This window comes from Electrophorus electricus, chromosome 12 (genome assembly GCF_041902795.1).
Source record: "Electrophorus electricus isolate QZ-2024a chromosome 12, ASM4190279v1, whole genome shotgun sequence".
Lineage (NCBI taxonomy): Eukaryota > Metazoa > Chordata > Actinopteri > Gymnotiformes > Gymnotidae > Electrophorus > Electrophorus electricus.
The window spans coordinates 4,445,069-4,465,714 of record NC_137508.1 but is presented as its reverse complement, the minus strand read 5'-3'; the positions used below and the strand labels follow the sequence as shown (position 1 = coordinate 4,465,714).

Genomic DNA, 20,646 nt, shown 5'->3' with positions numbered 1-20,646 from the left:
ACAAGTCAATGCACAGAATGCAATTACCACAACGCGTCCATGAACCCGCATGTCAACAGCAAATGAGCACGGTAGTCATCACACGTGGTTCACGAAGGCCACCAGTGGAAGCTGACAGGAAGCTGTAGGTCCCAAGACAAACGGAACCATAATCACAGCATCACAGAAATCTTGTGGATGAAATCTCTTATAAATATACATTAGTCCCTCACAATAAATGCATATCCACCAATAAACTGTTAGTGACTTTGTGCGGAAATCAGCATTGGAGCTCATTTGCAAGCACTCAACAGAACACACCGAGGCCTGTCAAATCTCTGAAAAAGCAACATGACTGTACAAGAGAAATATTATTTATCTGTTCTGACAGATGCAGTGTATTATCTAGCTCAGTTTGACACTTCCAATCCATCATTATCTGATGGTTTCTTCCTCAAATTCACTCTCACTCTCATTCTTTGCCTCGCTTTCATCTCTGACCTCTGCATTTCATGCGTATGCTCAGTTGTTTCAAGACAGTTCCACAGTTCATAAAGTGATAATTTACCAATATTAATAATCATTCAAAAGGGTATCAATCAAAATTCTTCCCAATAGATTATAAAAGTATGAATAAAGAATTCCAAGGCACAGGCACGACATCATGTACGCTTAAGTTCAAAGTTCAAACATGTCTTTGTTGGCGTTTGAAAGGCCAGGCTTCCCTCTTGAATAGCAATAGAGGCTGAACAAAACAGTTTACACCTCCCTGTCAAAACATCTAAAAGACCATCCATTCTTCAAACAGTTTTTATAATACACCACAACAGAGAGCCTCATAGTGTAACTTAAGATGTGTCGAGAGAGAGAAAGCAAGAGAGTGAGTGGTGAGAGTGAGAGAGTGAGTTCTTTCTCATGATAGTGTGCATGAGCAGAGCTCAAACCTTGATGTTTTTATTACATTTTATTGTAGTGCAGCTATGCAGCCCAAAGTACACAATTAGGCATTAACGCAGAGGGATAACTGTATGTTAACAAAGTCTCATTTTGTAACATGAAAAGATACCCTCAACTACCCTGTTTACATCCCAACAATCCCAAGTACAAATCAATGTAATGATTTGTTCAACACAAAAGAAATTAAATAAAGACGACATGAGAATATTAATGGCTTAACCTGTGTCCAGTTCTCTCTTAGACGCACTCCATCACACCATCTTTCAAGCCCTCTGCATCTCGTCATCACGAGCGCAGGCGCTTATTAACTGAAGCGTGGTGCCTGATGGACAGGCTTTCATGTTACTCTTCAAAGCGCGTCTATCATGGCTCTGAACAGCGACCGACAGTGTTGGAGGATGGGGAGAGTGGAGGGGGTTGGCTGCTGCCTGCTTAACACCCTCTTTATCCCCACCGTTACGCTAACCTCAGCAGCGCCATCCGTCACAAGGCGCTCCTGACGGGACAGCCCAACCCGGCAGACGAAAGCAAGCAGGCTGTGTTGAATGTAGCGGAGTCACAATGTGAAACGCTTTCTTTACTGGGTCACTGAACTGCTGCGTGAAGCGGCAGCGTCCGTGAACCATAAAGAACTAAACTGCAAGATTGGAGAATATGACCTGCCGCTGGTCTGTAGCTCCTTCAGAAACTATTTCAGGACATATCAATCTGAGGTGACTTCACTAAGGCTGTATAAAAAAAAATATAATTTCTTATATTTTCAGTACCACAACAATAATAACAACATACCAAGACATTACACTACTCTTTCTTCAGTACACACAAACACTCAAACCATCACGCCTGTATTCAGATGCTGTTAGCGATGAGAAATTCACATTTGTTTTCAAACCAAGACGAACGTGTCAGTTGCAAAGAGAGGTGATTTCTTCTTTGCTTTTTGTGTCTGTACTCCTCTCTATTTCTCCAGCGACAGGCCGTAGGAAATGAAAGAGATTCTAGATCTCACATGCCATTTGCAAAGCAGTGAGGCACAGTATCAGCACACACACACACACACACACACACACACACACACACACACACACACACACACACAGTCCCCCAGCCCCAAGATGAAAAATCTAAATCTAAAGGTACAGAGAGAAAAGGACAAACTTTCTATCAGCAGTAACTTAGCACCACATCATAAACGCCTCTGAAGGGACGAGGTGAGTGCTTCACAGCTATAGAACAAGTTGTTGGACTGACACTGCCTGACCCCTGGCCAGTGCTCTGACCCCTGGCCAGTGCTCTGACCCCTGACCAGTGCTCTGACCCCTGGCCAGTGCTCTGGCTCTTGCCCAGTCATCTGACACTTTTTGCTGAATTTCTAACACCTTTTGGAGCAGGCATCTTCGAAATAGCTCAGGAACGGCATTCAGTTAGTGTAAAGTCGAGGGAACTCTAATATGCCTGTTATTTCCTCACTGTATCTGAGGCTATAAAATATGTACTACACTATGATGGTGTTCACTTATCTAGACACCAGGTTTTTTGGTACTTTTATCCTCTGTGGGTTTTCCTCACACAAAGGCGGAAGTGATTGGAAAATATTACATATATTCTCAAATGTAAACTTTTACATAAACGACCCCACAAAAAGCAATAGAAATATATGCCATTGCTTTTAAAATTCTGAACCTAAAATCAGACCAACCGAGCCTGCTGCCCCACAACAGATGGGGGGCAGAGGCCTGCCCGCCCTGGGGCTACAGAGCAGCTTACTTCTCAAGGGTCACTTCCTCTGCCACTAGCTCGCTTCGAATTGACAGCCCACCGGCCATGAGACTCAGAGGCTTGATTAGGCGTCTTTGACACCCCCCCAGTAAGAAGCGTGCAGGAAAGCACCATGCTGGAAGCCCTATAGGAAGCCCTATAGGAAGCCCTATAGGCTCACTGAGGAAGGCCTCCCAGCTCTAAGCTGTCACCTGTTGGAAGCATAATTAGGAGAGGTCCCTCGCTGCGCTGGAAGATGGAGAGGTCAAGTCTACATCACTAAACAGATCATGTAGTCTTTCTCCTGTATCTTGTGCCTAGCCTGACTGTCTATTTGATGTCAATGGTTTGGTAGTTTCTGACCAGAGTCCCTGTGAGACCTGAAGAAGCTAGTTTTGGACCAGCTTAGTCAAGCAGACATAGTTTAGGAATCAAATTTTGCGTTTACACTGCCAATGTCCCTGTAGTACCATTATGCACCTTTAAATGACTGCTTTACCAAATGTAATTCCTTAAAATCGCCACTATTCCATAATTCACAGGGATAACTGTGATCTTTCTCTTGTCTCTTCCTTCTGAGCCAGTGAGCTCTCATTCTTGGCCCCATGATGCATCGGTAGAGAAGCTGGGGAACATTCCCTTAGCATTCTGTCTCTCCCTCTCTCCTCCGCTGATCTGTGCTCCGATACACACGTGACCGCCATTGCTGGCCGAGCAGTGGAGCTGCCTGCCCGGTCTTCCCTGATCCCCCGACTGGGGGGCAGTCTGCAGGAGGACATCGTGGCTTGTACATCACAGCAGACATACGGGTGCGTGATCAACTGTGGGTGATGACTGAGCAGAGAGCGCCTAGCAAGAGAGAGGGAGGCGCAAAAACACCTCGCATGCTGTGAGGAACCTTTTTAACACTGCAGGCAAACATGGTTACATGGGCTGCACTTTGTGTACACACACACACACACACACACACACACACAGGAATGAATAAATGTACATGCATGTATGTGCAAGTACATACATGCTCATGAAAAATACATACACTGATGTAAGTGCTCATATGCATGCAGACACACAGATATGCAGGTACAATTATTTCTTGTACATTTTATTCATGGGGGGCAGGAGTACAGTGAAGACACACACACACACACACACACACGCACGCACGCACGCACGCACGCACGCACACGCACACACACTCCTGCATAAGAAACAAAAGCTTCCCTTATTCACAGGATGCAATATGCTAGCACACACAAACCACATGTCCACGTGCCAGATGTCTCACACATGCACACACGCAAGCAAACGCTGAAAAGCGTTCGTGCGCTTGAGCGCACACGCACAAACACACACACACATCAGAGGTTTTTTTCTAATGAATGTTTCTTTTCAGACCATCCTGCTGTGTAGCTCCAGGCTCCCAGCACCAGTTCAGGGGCTCGTCTCCCTCAGCTGGAGGCCAGGAGCGTTTCTATGCCTCCTGGCTCCAGAACTCCTCTCCTGGCTGAGCAGTCCTTCCTCTACAAGGACACCCTGCACATTATTCAGCCGTGCATACAAATGCGAACGTCCCTAGTTGAAGTGGGCTTTGTGTAATAGAAAGGTTTCATGGTCACCAACTCATCTGTGGTTTTTCCCCTCTTTCTTTCTTTTCTCTAGCTCTTTTGCTTTCTCCCGTGATTCTATCACTTTTTTCCCCCTCTCTATCTGGGGGAATATCTGTCTATCACAGATGATCAGAGGGGCCAGAAAGTGCCCAGGACTGCTTTGCCTCATTCCCATGGCATGCTGCGATCATGGGTAAAGAGAACCTGAAGGCACCCTGGAGGAAAGAGGAATATTAACATGGCTGCACTGAGAGAGAGAGAGAGAGAGAGAGAGGGAAGGAGACAGAGAGAGAAAGACACACAGAGAGAGTACGCCAAACCCATTACTGAAACAAAATTAGCCATAACAACCCAGTATTGCATGCATTATCCATATACGATCGGCGCAAAACAGAAATCAGCGGCTCGTAAACATGCCCTTTTCAAAAAAACATAACGAACCAGACATTTTCAATCAAAAGGAATTACATAAAAACCAGAGTGAGAGTTTTTGCTCCATGATCTCTGGCTCTCTGTTTCTCTTGACATATTGCCAACAATATGGGGCAATCTCTTGACTGGGGCGGAGCAGATCAAACTGTCTCTGGCAGACATTTATCCAAGAAATCAGATCAAGTTCGTAGTAAAACATTCCATTTCAGAGTTCGCATCACATTAGTAGGACTGTTCTCTCTGACCGTTCTACACTTGGCAAACGGCCCCACAGTGGCCCTGCTCACCGGGAGACTCACACTGCTGTGCAGTACAACACTCATTCGATCATTATTCACTTGGTATTCAGTGTACAGCAGTACTCCACTGAGACGCAGTCACAAATGCACTTAGAACTTGGCAAAAATAGCCCCATTAAATTAATTACCCATTATGGTTCAGATTAATTGAAAATCCAAATGTAATTACGTAAGGCCCACTTTAGCAGGCTATGTCTTAGCAACTTCATTCAGATAACGAGAACACTGAGGTAATTAGATGCTTAGGTTTCCAGGGACGTGAGCCACAGTGCCATTTGCTCCCCAGGGGAGCAGACAGGAGAACTGATCCCCCCAGCACACCCCAACACAGGAGCCCACGGGCCAGGGGACACAGCCAACCGGTTATGGTCCCAGCCTGGAAAGAGTGCTCGTGGGTCATGAATCACAGCATTCTAATACTGATGTATTGATCTAATGAGCCTGAGCCCTGAACCCATGTCAGGGAGAGGAACAAACTGGCACTTTCCAACCAGCCAGCCACTACCTGTGCTCTGTTTACTTGGTAACTAAAGTGTGTGTGGGGGGGGGGTTAGTGTTAGTGCGTGTTAGTGACTCTAAATGTTGGAAATGTAGTAAAATGACACATTAGTTGACAAGTCATTTTATCATCAGAATTTATGGGGGACTGTTTTAGTACGAAACCTGGAATTCATATCATTAGTCCAATTCATATCATTAGTCATATTGTTTTATCCTGTTTCCCTCTCAGGCTGAAGACCACTGACAACAGTAAGGACTAGTTTGTTCCTTTTTTAAAACCATTTGTAGAGTTCTATTCTTTCCTAATTGTATACTATTACCAATTGTTCATTATTCCTGTGGACAGCTTACCCATTGCCAAATCCAAAAACAGGTCAGGCTAAATGTGGGTTCATCACTGTACTCTGCTAACAAAGATGCAAACATGAATAGTATTCACAAGTCTTATTGAATTTAACAGAAAATTAAGGCAGAGATGTTCTTGGTGCTCAGAGCATAAGAATGAGATGATACAGACATGCAGACTTACCTTCCCAAAACTGCCCTTCCCAATGGCTCGGAGAATCTGGAAGTGATCAAAATTCACTGGAAAGAAAAAAAAAAAAGATGGACGGACGTCATCGATATATAAATATGCAACAATGCCAATGATCCATCAGTCAGACTTTGTGCATGGTCCCTGCGCATCACTCTATGGAAGTGCAGTTTCTGGCGGGAAGCCAGTCTGAACTGGAGGAGCGCAAGGCCTAGCTTGCTTAAGCTGCTCTGCGTCCGAGTTCTGCAGCACCACTCTGCGCTATAAGCTATTAGCGTCCTATGATGGGGTATTGAACAGCCGTTCACGTAATCAGAGTGCAGTGCCAGCCTTGGGTCTGCAGCCACTATTTCTGATCACACGACAGCCTTTCATAACAAATGAGGCACCTGTGTTAAATGCATGTCCCTCACTCTCTCTCTATGCTCAAACACCGGAAACGGTGGAATTATTCCCTTTACAACACATTTATCAGGTTAAATGTTGGCGTCTGGGTCTGGTCCTGGGCACGCGTCGTCCCTGGGATGCCTTCATTTGCATTGCTAGGTCCGAACGCCCAGCGGAGGCCCCATGTTCGGCACATCCTCCACGCCTGCCGTGTCTGCTGTCTCCGAGGTCGCCACTTTGAGGCGTCATTACTGATAAAATCGATGCTTCGTTCCACAAAACCCCAGCATCAAGGGAAGTGTAGAGAAAACAGTGGAAAATGCGCCTCGACGTGACCTTTTCTCTTCCTCTGTCAATAGCACAAATGCCATCATGCTTTTTTTCTGGAACAAGAAAACTGAATATTATTAGGGGCAATGACAGCCCTTTCGGTTTGGCTTAAGAAATAAATTAGAGTGTAATGCTTTAATGCACATGCATGTAATTTTTTCACCATAAATTCTTTTCTTCATGATTAAATAGCATGAATTTCTGGGTAATGGACTAATCCATGCCCTCCTTTAGCAGTGTGTGTGTGTGTGTGTGAGAGACACAACGAGAAGGCTGAGCATGGTTTCAGATCGCTTGGATGTCTCCCTCTCTGCCATGGTCTCGTTCATTTAGACACATTTCATCCATGGCGGGGAAAATGAGCTTCAGGGCAGAGCAGATCGGAACGGACCCCGACACATAGGGACAGAAACACGGCTTTAGCGGGTGTTGACTCCAGACTGCAGGAAGCACTCATATGGGCTTGCTTGTTTGCTGGGGAACAAGGCACTGTGATCTAATCTTCCCTTTTTTCATTAAGCTAGAGTGTTCCAATACACTTTTTGAATCATCTTCAAAGAATAGGAAGCCTTGAAACCCCCTTTTATTACTCGAGTTGACTTTTGGAATATAGTCCATCTCGTCAAAACCAATATATAACATACAAAAGTTCTATGAACTCCGGACTTTAACTCTAGCATGAAGAAATTACACTGTTTATGGGGCGAAGAAAAGTCACTAGATTTTTTTTTTTTTTGCAACGTGCTGCACTTACAAATTTGGAAAGTACATAATTCTTATAATGAATGCCTGAAGTGAGCTGCTTTCCACCAGGTTTTGGCTGGTCATTAAAGTGCTACACTTTGAATTAGCCTAACCATATACTTGGAGGTTTCCTCAAGAAATGAAATTTTTCCTATTTTTCGCAGCATCTTCATGCTACACTGACCACCTCCATTATCCACTGTGTGGTGAGACCTTGTTGCTGAAGATCTTATCACGAAACTGCAGCTGAGAAAGGAGGTAGCATCCTGCTGATCTGGCACCACTGAAACCCACCCGGCAGGGCACATACGATGGCCTTGCGACAGCTATCGCCATGACGCCTGCTTGGCCAAACTGGGTCACAACCCGAAACATACTTTGCAGCAGTCTGCTAGCGGCTCTGATTATAAAGTGCTCATCAATGGAGGCCTGCTATCATCTGCCTAGTGCACCGAACGTTGTCAATCTTGAAGAAAAGAAAAAAAAAAGATGTGAGCACTGGGCCAAGAGAACACAACGGAAAGATGGCTGCATGCGAGTAAAGATGAGCTGAGATTTCTGGGTATGACTGATTGCGAGCCAAGTTATTATCCCTAAGGCCTTCGATTTTAATGACTGAGGTTACAAAGTAAATTGTCCTTTTTTAGAGATCGATAAAGTGCTCGCGTATCTGTAATGCTCAAGAAAGACCAATTTCTCTATTAAAAAGTAAAAGTTGTTACTTGCATTTCCTAGTCATTAATACAAATGTTATTTAAACCACATTTTAGAGGGCAAAATAACTCATGCGGTAATGTTACTGAAAGAGTTATTTGAATAATTTTTTAACACTGTGTAGCAGGGTGTTAAATGTGTGATGCACCATCACTGAGGACTGCCTGTTCACTTCAGTATGTCTAACAACTCCTTTAATAAGAGGACATTTCTCCAGTGAATACATTTTATCTAATGAGGGTTGTAGAAGACCTCCCACCTCCAATTACATCAGCATTCATTGTTTTGCTTGAATGCCAAGTATGATGTCATAGCATGAAAGTTACACAATGCTCATTAAAATTTCAAATGCAAGAAAACATTAAGCACATCAAATAATAAACCAGTGGTAACATGATTTCTATTCGTGTGACATTGGCGCACATAAATAGAAATGTGTCCCTATTGTCCTGTGTTCAAATTTCTTGTTAGCTTTGATGTTTGCTATTGATACATGACCCCTCTATATTATATTACATTTGAACAGCAAAACATGACACTAGAATGACACTGTACAAATACATTCTACACAAAGACAACCTGACAGCGAATTAAGCGGTGTCAAGTTCACTAAATTAACATTTTTGCGATACATTTTTGGACACACTAAAAACCACTTAGGCTTGTTAGTGTCAGTGTGACTCATTGAGCTATTTGGACAGAGCCTTGGTCAGCAGGCCCATGAGGTCTTCCTTCAGCTGGAGACCACGCGACAACGTTGTTAGCAGCTGACCTGGGCTGGGCATGTCCTGCCTGTTATGCCCTACAGTTTATTTTGACTAATGATAATGGCCACGTCGGGTCATACGCCTTCGAAAGTGCGCCCACATGCCCACATTCGCACAGAGCTGTTGGGCTAACGAAGATCTCGCAGCCTTGGACCCGGGAGACCCAGGAGACCCGGGAGACGCCCTTCTTCTCCTCATGCCATCGGTCATACAGTACTAAGAACTGAGAGCTCGGTGAATCACTGGCTAATTTAATTGCTTAGTAAAATCCGAAGTCTTTTTTGTTTTTTTAAAAAAAGCTTATTTTTTGCTTAGCAGTCCTAAAAGTGAGCCTGTCAGAGCTTCATGAGAAGAGCGTGCTGTGGAGATAGTGAGATACTGTAAATATCTGGCTTCTGTCTTCTAATGTGTTCTCTGTGTCACGGGCCTGCACTCAGAGACCTGAGAAAGACGTCGAGCTGGGAACAAGCGCGGCGCTCCAGTGCGCAGGATCTTCTAATGAAGATGTTTTATCTTCTGCAGTTTTCTCATGATTCAAACCTTAGACATTTCGAGATGGAACAGACACTCTCTAATGCCTTCCTGACAGCACTAATAAATGCTCCCTTCCAGAAAGTGCATCCGACCTTAAAAATGCAGCGTTCTAAGAAGCAAGATTCAGTGCGAATTTCCTCTATTCATCACTGCCTGGCTGTTAGTAGGGGAAAATTAGGCAATTAAGTGAAATACATCACATAACACACAACACATATTGAAGATTTACTTACTACATAAACATTCGAAATAAATATAAATAATTAATTTATTTATTCAATTGAAATTGAAATTTTCAACTCCAAAACATATTTAATTCATATATAATCGGCCATTCTTCCAATTTTAATTTAATTTTTTTTTGCAAAGTAACCTTAAGCTGTTATAAGCTGCTATAAGATGGTATTCATCGTTGAACACTCATGCGATCGAGTGTGGTAGGTCCTGGGTTGCTAACCTTTCTGTACTGCAGTTCTTTTGATGCATGAGGTATGGATTCTGATTATGCTTTATGCTGCTAGATCACTGATTAAAAAACGACTTCTAGCCTGTTGCTTGTGAAGTGCATGCATCCTCCTTAGACATGCTCCTTCCCAGGTGTTTGGAGAGTGTCATGACACTCACTCAATAAAAATGACTCATTTGCTGGTAGGCGCAGCCATATTTGTTGTAACTTATGCATGCAGAGATGATGATTTTCACAAGCTCTTTGTTATCAATCACAATCATGACTGCAAATGCCCCCAAAGCACAATCAGTGCTATACCGGTGCATGATGGGTAATCTGAATGCAGTGATTGGCATCTGAAAGTTTATTTGCACTAATCCATCTTTAGCACAGTTTCACATAAGTACCTATGTGCATCGTATATTATATGGTCACAGATGATCTCACTGAAACTGTCATTTTTGACCTACAATTTTCTTCTGAGATTTGATTTAAACACACATTTACTTCGGCTGGAGACGATCTTTCTCCTGAAATCACAGGACTAAGACTTCGCCTCTGAAGGGAATGAGCATGCGCTTAAGGCATCTCATGATAATGCCTCCAGGAACAGACCGCCCGCCCGGCGGTTCAAATGCACACTTTTACCAGGGATGAGAGCTCTTCAAGGGCAACAAAAGAAACACTAAATGGCAAAGCTGAGAATGGCTTCCGCCCACGCCTGACAAAAACAACATCAGATACAGACCAGATGTTAAATATTACAAGTGGTTTCCGACTGGCTGCATTGCCATAAATTACAGCTTTGTGAAGCGTACACTGTTTTGTCAAGCCTGGGTCAGAGGGGTGCTAATTTAATTGGTAAATTTTGACAGTGTTTTCCTGGTGTTTAGCAGCTCTCTGAAGTGTCCATCTGTCCTTGTTATGTGCTTCACACAGCGACTATTATTCATGTGTCCTCAGGGACACTGGTTCCCAAGACTACTCTCATCATCACATTACACGATTTGTCAAGGAGAATAATCTATTTGACCTTGTCTGTTGCCTCATCGCTTGCAAAACACAGAGCTTTTGAAAGGTTAATACCAATATGTATTCAACATAATTGCCCAATAGGACTCACCTGTGTAGCAGCCTTTTTAATGTACCTCATACAAACATAGTTATGGTTTTGACTATAAAGAAATACAAAAAGAATACGGAGAAGTTGAGTATCTCTCAAAAAATGTAAAATCCAATAAGACTTTAATGATCCTATAGAAAACAACAGATCCTTGCTGCTTCTCCTGGAGACTGAGTGGGATGCTTTGCACTTACAATTATCATCCGTCACTGCTAATGTAAGACAAGACAGCTCATATTCCTAATTGGCTGGGGCGCGGAGGTCTTCCCAATCAAGCTTTGAGAAGAAACAGTCCAGTAGCCGTGCCAAGGACGTTTTTTTCTCCCTCCAGCTAATTAGGATCTTTGGCCAAAGAAATCGGATTAGGCTGAACAAACAATAGCTGTCAATGGCACTATTTTTACATCTGCAGCCAAAAGCATGACAGAGGGCCCGCTCTCGTTTTCTAGCTCTAAATCTATACATCTAAAACCTCCGTGTACTCAAATGACTATCATCACTGTTGCAAGTCGCCGTGCTTTCTGTTTGTGCGCAGCGGGAGCGATGCGGTTTAATGGCTGGCTTCCAGAGCTCAGGCTCCTGTGAATATGGATGAGGATACAAACAGTCTTTCGTCACTGTGGCAGTGGCTATCTTATCACTGCATTTTTAATGATGCTTTGGAACCGAAATGTCAGGGAAAAAAAGGCGACCGTAATGCCTGGGAGATCTATACTTATTACTCACGTAAGCACTTTTATTGGGCCGTGTCGCTTCTCTGCCGTGAACTGTTATTGGTGTGGGCATTATCTGAGCTTTCCACTTCAAAGGCAGGATGTCATGTTGGCAGAAACAGCAACAGCAGAAAAGGGGGCTTCAAATTTCCTTCTCTGGCCCTTATCGACCGCACCCTCCAATAATCCCCCCGCCCACAAACATAGCCGGCGTCTGGGGACTGCACCGGCGTGCCTGCTGCACAGTTGTTATGGAGAGTGCCGTGGTGATTTGCATGTGCACTTCGTGGCTGTCCTGTGTGCTGGCCTTTCTCCAACGCAATTAAAAAGAGAAATGACCAAGGCATTTTTAAAACACAGACAGTGGCCATTAAAGGAGTTTTACTGTATGTATGGAGAGAGAGAGAGAGAGAGAGAGAGAGAGAGAGAGAGAAAATGGGGGATGAGGTGGGAGGAAACACCTTTTTTCTCAGTGCATGCCTTTTCCTTGATGCACCATGCGTGGCGTGGCTGATTGCATTAGAATGGGCCGGCGGCTGCTGGCGTCTGAGCTGTGGGCTGGATCGATAAGGACTGCTGGGCAGATGGGCCCGCCTTTGAAGAGTGCGTCGGAGCTGAAGCTGGGCTCACGGCCGCCGGGGCCGGAGCTGGCTGCCTCGCTGCATCGATTTCCCCCCGCTCAGCCTGGCAGCGTGAGCGTGGAGCGCGCGTGCGCTCAGAGAAGCCGAGCGCTCTTATCGGGTTTCATTACTCCTTTGCATGCTGGGAGCCGTCTGCTTCCTCCAGCCAAGAAGCACCACAGCTTCTGTTTTCCCCCTTGTGCCGTTTTCAGACTTGGGAATGCTTTAACGCGACCGCTCCGAACGCTTCTCAGGCCGTAAACCCACCACGAAGGAGAGGACAAGGTCCTTCTGGGAAATCTTATCGTGATTTTACAGGAAAGCAAAAAGGAAACAGAGAATCTAGAGAACATATGCAATCAAGGAAACTACGTCACCATGCGGTGTTTAGAAAGCCCAACACAACCAAAGACGGCCTGTGTTGCGGAACAGAAACAGGCCCGGAACAGGAGTGATGCGTGGGTCATCTCCAGGACAGAGGGCAGCCAGTGCCGCTCTGCTGGGCTCAAGTGGACCTTTACTATCTGAGGTTTTCACATGAGAGTGAAGCAGCATTGCACTTTTTCACACACAGCATCCCTTACATCCAGTCTCCCTGTTCGCAGCTGCAGGGAGACTTCACGCACAGCACAGAGGTGGGTGTAGGGCGTGCGAGAGAGTGCAGGGTGTGTGTGTTCGTGCGTGTGTGTGCGCCGTCATGGCACAGTGGCAGTTTTGACAAGCGTTTGACAACTTCAGTAGGTTCTGGAATATTTTTCACCAGCATGATTCTAGAGAGAGGTGGCTGCCTCCTTGCCAAAAATATGCATTCTGAAACGTATGGATTTAAAGAACACCGTCACTGACAGCTACTGATTGTTGATGTTGAGTGTAATAAATTGCTTTGGCCATAGATCCAAATGATCTTGTTGGGGGGGGGGAAACACTCAGTAAGGTGATTGAATTGTTTTGTCTCAACGCTTGATTGGGTAGACCTGCTTACTCATGTACACACATTCAATGGGTTTATGATTCTGGGAGGATGAATTTACTGGCTAGTCCCCTTCTCCCCAACAGAGGAACACCAGAAATTACCGAAGGCTTATTTATACAGACGTTACTGCTGACCAAAGCTCACCAGATAGCATTCTTTTGCACTGTGTATCACCTTAATACAGCCTGCATAGCAGAATATATTTTACAACGACAATTTTAAGTGTTACAGGAAGTAACATACAACATAAGCTAATCAACTGAAGATCTGTACTGCTCAGGATAGCCATGTCAAGCTTCTTCCTGTGACCTCCTCAAGAAGGTACAAATCCCAACCTCCTCTCTGGGCCTCAGCTAAGCTGTGGAGGTGAACACTGACAGAGCACCAGGGGGCGCTATGCACGAGCATCTCTTTGTACCTGTGCCACTGTGCCCTTGTTTGTCTTGTCTACGGTTCAGAGAGTGCTTCTTACACAGACTTTTCCTTGGCTAGCCTCACTCCTCCTTACTGGAGAGAGTGAAAGAAACCGAACAGAATAGAAGGGAAGGAACGAGAGTGAGAGATGTTTCCCAGAACCAGTGGGATCAGAGAACCCTTTCACAATTAGTGATGTTTTAGTGATGTATAAACCCTTATCCATGTGCACACACGTACAAATACGTGCAGACAGTCTCCACACTGTCTCTGTCCCTGAGAAGAGGGATAGCCACTACATTTCTATGTGAAGATATATCATTTGAAATAACTGTTAAAAAGCTGTGGACCCTGTCATAGTCTTTGACAATCGGATTTCCCCATTCCTTTTTACTGCCCCCTGTCGAGACAAACGTTGAGCGTCCAACCTGGCTCTCACAACCGTCCTGCTTTTGACGCGGCCAACATCACACATCCTATTTCTGGCCCCTGAGCTCTGACTGTTTACAGCAGCATTCCTCAACCGGGCCCTTGAGGCTCTGACCCAGGACTCAGATCAACGGGAACACTAAACACCTGGGTACGGGGGCCCCGGGGGCTGGCTCAGGGCAGCAACGTGGAGCGTTTTGAGGAACGGCCCGAGAAGCTCTTTTCTACACAGCTTCTCCAGCTGACAGACACAGTGGTGGGTCACAGTGGCAGGACATTATTTAATCATTTTGTTTATTTGCTGTTACAGAGGCAGGGGGCGGGGCTGCACGTCGGCTGACCAGTATTAACTCTGATCAGCACAAGTTCCCTAGATCCCTGACCTCTTACTGCTGAGGCCGTGTGATCAGAGTGGGGCCATCATTCACTCACAAGCCATGGTCAGAGGCCAGAGGAGGTCTGGGAACTTGGCGCAGCCGGCCGTGGGGAGAGAAGGCTCTGCGTTTAGCCTTCGTCTCCCTTCATCTTTTTCTGCAAAAACGGCTGCAGTTTTATAAAGTAGATAAAATTACATATTATTCTCCTTTAGGGATCCTAAGACCCTACGGTTAGAGACAGAAGGTGGGGGGGGAGATAGAGAGGGGAAGTCATATCACTAGGAAAGCGCTTAGCTTGATGGAGAGAGGAATGCTCTAGATTTTGTGATTCTGAGAGGTAAGTTCCACAGCTAGCTCAATATCGCAGCCTTTCAGCTGCAGGGCCAAATCAGCGTGGCGGCGCCTAACCCCGCAAAGACAATTAGAGCCCTCGTCTGTGCAGAGGAGGGAGAGTCTCTGCAGCTTCCTCCTGATGAGTTCATCACTGCTGCCAACGGTGACACTCCTCAGTCAGTGCCACTGAAGTGGAGGACGTCAAAGCAGAGTAATTAGACCGAGTCCAGGAGCGCTCTCGTTAGCCACCGAAGGCAAACGATCAGTCAGTGAAGATAAATGAGCGCTGCCATCAAGCTGAGTGTACTAACAAAAAAATATATATGAATGTGCCTGCATCGAGCTCACTAAGAGCACGCGGTGCAAAAACAGATGGAGCACGCGGGACAGAGGAAAAAAGGGAAAGACCAATAGAAGCAAGAAGCATAGCCAGAGGGGAAAAAGTCTTAATGCTGCTTTTTCTTTTGATAAACTGTCCAAAACAATCCCAGTGCAATACCTTGATATATATTACAGTACATGTACATGCACACATTCACTGGAAGGACAGACCAAACTATTTAAATAACTGATTCTCTAAAAAATATCCATTAGCAAATTAGCTTCATGGGTCCATAACCAAACGGCCCCCATGTTAAAATATATAGTGCAGTTTGGGGTTTTTTGGGCTCTATACCCCAGTACCTTCTATTGTACACTAAACCTTCATTACCACTACAGTCGATTATCAATGTGGCATTTACATGTGGAGTCTGTGGCTGTTGTCTGTCGACATGGAGACTGAAGAAATGCTAATTATGTAAAAGTAGACCAACCGTGAAGCTACAAAATCAGAAGGGAAAAAAAGAACATCAATCAGCCAATATATCAGCTGTGTCCAAATCAACTGTTTGGTACAAAAAGCAATAACAAACAACCTGGCCAACCACAGAAGATGGCAGCAGTTAATGACCAGTGAGTACCAAAAAGAGAAGAATGCATGCGTATGTCCTTGGAGGGCTTACAGTGCGACCACTCATACACCTCAAGAGCAAGAAGAAGCAGGTCACAGTTTGCTAATAAAAAAAGTCTGTTAGAAGTATGTTGAGTTCTGGGACAAAGTCTTGTGGTTAAAAAATGAGATGCTGAACCAAGCAGGAAGTGAAATGGCTGCGTTACAGTCCTGGCAATGTGTCGCTAGGGAAATTCCCCCGTGTCAGGCCAAACATATGAGAAGCAGCCCTAGTCTCAACACGACTGCTTTATTTAGGATTATGCTCACGTGCCTAAAATGCTTTTGTTCTGTAGTAACCGGGGGTTAGGTGTGTGGTGGGGCCCATGTATAAAACAACGTTGTGTACTCATACATGGTACGTGAAGTGTAGATATGAATACCCTTAGATGATATCTAGCGTAGGGCGCTTTAACCTCGCAGCCATTGTTCCATCTCACATGTAGCCTCCTGTAGAATAGAGGCCAAAAAAAAAAAAGTGCAAACACTGCAAAGTGTCCAATGATAGAGCAGAGACTGCAATGCAGCACACGGCACACTGAAGGACATGCGCTGTCCTGTGTAGTATACTACTGATATGGACGTGGACCGTGGGGTGGTGGGGGGTTGATTCGGTCATGGTGAAGCTTGAGGAGAGCACAGCACAGGGCATCTACAGCTTAAATGCGGAGCCCACATCCGCCCCTACTTTGCCCTAAAGCCACGAGGTAACGGGTGAACGCACTGGCTTCAGGTCTGGGAGTTTGGGAGTCTGAGCAGCTTCACAAGAACACACAAACATTTTGTTGGCTTGACCTGAAGACCACTGCAAGAATTCCATTACAGGATAATGGGCCTGTGGCATACAGCACTCATGAGAGAAACCAGCCCAGCGTTTGCTGTGCAAGTGGACTTGCTTTGTAAATACTGTATATGAAATCTAGCGCATTTTCATAGGTTTAAGGAGGTAAAAATGGCTTCAGATGGGGATTCTACAAAATATGCTATTTATGACATTACCATATTTCTAAACCACCTTTACAATGGACTGTAATAAATATATAGAGCTAGGGCTTAGAGAAATTTGCTTAGAGAAATTTCAGCAACTTTAGCTACATTTTTCTCTGAAACATACACTGCCTGGCCAAAAAAAGGTCACACACTCTAATATTTCGTTTAGCTTTGATTAAGGCATGCATTCGCTGTGGCATCATTTCCATAAGCTTTGGGAATCCAGAGTTGCATTAATTATTCCGAAGATCTTGTACTGATGATGGGAGATTTGGACCACTGCGCAAAGTCTTCTCCAGCATATCCCAAAGATTCTCAATGGGGTTCACGTCTGGACTCTGTGGTGGCCAATCCATGTGTGAAAATGATGTCTCATGCTCCCTGAACCACTCTTTCACAATTTGAGCCCGATGAATCCTGGCATTGTCATCTTGGAATATGCCCATGCCATCAGGGAAGAAAAAATCCATTGATGGAATAATCTGGTTGTTCAGTATATTCAGGTAGTCGGCTGATCTCATTCTTTGGGCACATAACGTTGCTGAACCTAGACCTGACCAACTGCAGCAACCCCAGATCATAGCACTGCCCCCACAGGCTTGTACGGTAGGCACTAGGCATGATGGGTGCATCACTTCAGCCGCCTCTCTTCTTACCCTGATGTGCCCATCACTCTGGAACAGGGTAAATCTGGACTCATCAGACCACATGACCTCCTTCCATTGCTCCAGAGTCTGATCTTTATGCTCTCTAGCAAATTGTAGCCGTTTTTGTCGGTTAGCCTCACTGACAAGTGGTTTTCTTAAGGCTACACAGCTGTTTAGTCCCAATCCCTTGAGTTCCCTTCACGTTGTGCATGTGGAAATGCTCTTACTTTCACTATTAAACACATCCCTGAGTTCTACTGTTGTTTTTCTACAATTTGATTTCACCACGCGTTTAAGTGATCGCCGATTACAATCATTCAAGATTTTTTCCCGACCACATTCCTTCCTCCAAGATGTTTCCCCACTGTCCTTCCACTTTTTAATAATGCGTTGGACATTTCTTAACCTGATTTTAGTAGTTTCAACAATCTCCTTAGAGATTTTCTCTGCTTGATGCATGCCAATAATTTGACCCTTCTGAAACAGATTAACATCTTTTCCACGACCACAGGATGTCTTTTGACATGGTTGTTTAACAAATGAGAAGCTACTCACTGCATCAATTGGGGTTAAATAACTTGTTGCCAGCTGAAACATGCAGTAATGTTACCCATGCAGATAATTACCCATGCAGTAATTATCCAATGGGAGGTTCATACCTATTTGCTTAGTTAAATTCAGATGGCGGCCAGCTTTTTTTGGCCAGGCATTGTACATATGGAATATTAATGACCAAGACTGTTTATATTTTAATAGTTGTTAATGGTGTTATAATGAGCATATCATAACATATGGATGGAAAGCCTATTCTCTAGCATGCATTTCTGCTTGTGCTTTTATGGTCACACAGGCCACAGCAGGACAGGGGGTGAGAGCTGAAGACAGGAGCCCTCGCAGACCCCAGCAGGCACCAAGCAGAAGAGCCACAGACAGCAGAGTGGACAGTAAACATGCTGGCGAGGAAAGCTAGCTCTCTCTCTCTCACTCTCTCTCTCTCTCTCTCTCTCTCTCACTCTCTCTCTCTCTCTCTCTCTCTCTCTCTCACTCATTCTCTCTCTCACTCCCTCCCTCACACTCTCTCTCTCTCACACACACACTCACGCTCTCTCTCTCTCTCACACACACACTCTCTCTCTCTCTCTTTCGCTCACACACACACACACTCTCTCTTGCTCACACACACTCTTGCGCGCACACACACACACACACACACACACACACTCTCTCTTGTTCACACACACACTCTCGCGCGCGCACACACACACACACACACACACACACACACACTCACTCTCTCTCTCTCTCTCTCTCTTTCTCTCTCTCTCTCAACAAGGAAAAAGGTGAGAAAGAAAATAATTCAGAGCTAAATCAAGTTAATAAGCCAGTAAGTAACACAGAGAGAGAGAGAGAGACAGAGAGAGAAAAGAGACTAAGAAGCCATGAAGGTGTAGAAAAGTTCAGAGTACAATACTGACCCACAAGGCAAACATCACTGCACTTCTGGGCCTCTGATGCATCTCAGTGTGCAGTGAGTGTGCAGTGACATGCAGGGAGTTAGTGGACAGAACTGTTGTTGTTTGGCTCGGTGCTCAAAATGTCCAACCCTCTTCATCCACTCCAGTTTGAAGGTATGACTGTATCGTTTCCAAGAAAAATGTTCAGTTCATATAACACATAATACTAAACTTTATGACGTCATACAGACTTCATGCCCTGCCATTTACAGATGGCCTTTCCTCTGGAGAAAATTATATAAGAAGATTTTGGAACAATTGTATAGTGCTCCCATTTATTGTGCAAGTAACCTCTGAACATACACACACATGCAAAGAGACAGATGTTCGCAATGTTTCTGACATGTTCTAGTTGCAGTGAGAGCAATACTCTGAAATGGTTTGGGAGCTCATATTACAGAACTCCTCTCTACCGCACTTACCAGAGGCTGAGGTAAGAGCTTTATGCTCCTTACTTTCTCATAGTGCCAGTCATCACTGGAAAGCAGCCCTGCGCTGAATGTTTAGAATTCAGTGATCCAATTTTCCATAACGATTCAGAGAGAGAGATCCTGTTCATCAGTAACCTGTATGCCCTTAGAGATCGTAACACTCTCTGTCTAAATCAGACAATCTATTGAATTGGCCAATTGACAGGCCCAGCGGTACATCATCTTACTTAGACGTGGACAGTGGTGGAGTCCTGTCTGTTGGGCACTGCTGTTATTACAGCTTAACGTGACCCAGAGACCAAAGGCGGAGGTCCTCATGAAACCGGCCAACTCCATCACACAGCACCAATCAGCCTAATTACCAAGCACAATTCCAATTTTGCCCTTTTTCTTCCAGGGACCATGAAGAGTAATAGCTTTTCTTCCCACACATCAAAGACAGTGGAAGTGGGATGGAATACGATAGTCATGAAATCAGCACTACCTTTGCAGCAGAGTGTGCCCCACCTGTTACGCAATTTTATCTGCATGGGGCTGATAGAATACTGTGGGTTGGCCAGGACGCATCTTGCCTAGAGCCTCCCCAATTACACATTATGATCAGAACTGGTTCCACCATCCAGTATCTGTCTTCGGTATGTGGTTAGCCAAACTTGGTCAAAGTTTGGTCAAAGCACAAACACTGTTTTTCCTGAGTTCTTTGTTAAGCGACCTCAGGTATGAGAAAGGCGCTAAATAAATATGGAACAATCAAAGAAATAAAATAATCACACCCATCCCAGACTGTAAGAAGATGGGTGAGGAAACGAACACTATTGTGCGCACAAGTGGGGCTTCAGTAATGAGGCGAGCCGGTGAATAAACCTAAGACTACAAAAAGCAATCCCATTCAGCCTTTAAGAATTTCCTCCAGGTTGTATTCATTAATCAGCCTAGACAAAGACATACAGACCTAAAGGTACAAACAGTGGTTGAAAACTTGGGTGATTTATTTTGCTATTCATATGCAACTGTGTCTCATCTATCAATATTCCTTCATGTTTTTATACACATTACATTGTCTTATTAGTTGTAATAATAACGCAGATATAAATAT

At 44.7% G+C, this 20,646-nt stretch overlaps 1 protein-coding gene across 6 annotated transcripts in view; it reads right to left on the bottom strand.

Annotated features, from left to right (window-relative positions):
- stk32c (serine/threonine kinase 32C) overlaps nucleotides 1-20,646 on the bottom strand; it is a 48,687-nt gene that overhangs the window by 26,436 nt on the left and 1,605 nt on the right. For 4 of the 6 annotated variants that reach the window (XM_081724152.1, XM_027020979.3, XM_081724157.1 and 1 more), the window contains one exon: nucleotides 6,066-6,121. The exons of 1 other annotated variant lie outside the window; for it this stretch is intronic. In XM_081724152.1, the coding sequence (XP_081580278.1) occupies nucleotides 6,066-6,121 (56 nt within the window). Of the gene's footprint in view, nucleotides 1-5,887; nucleotides 5,941-6,065; nucleotides 6,122-20,646 lie in introns of those variants that run through there. One more of the 6 variants, XM_081724155.1, reaches the window with a different exon arrangement.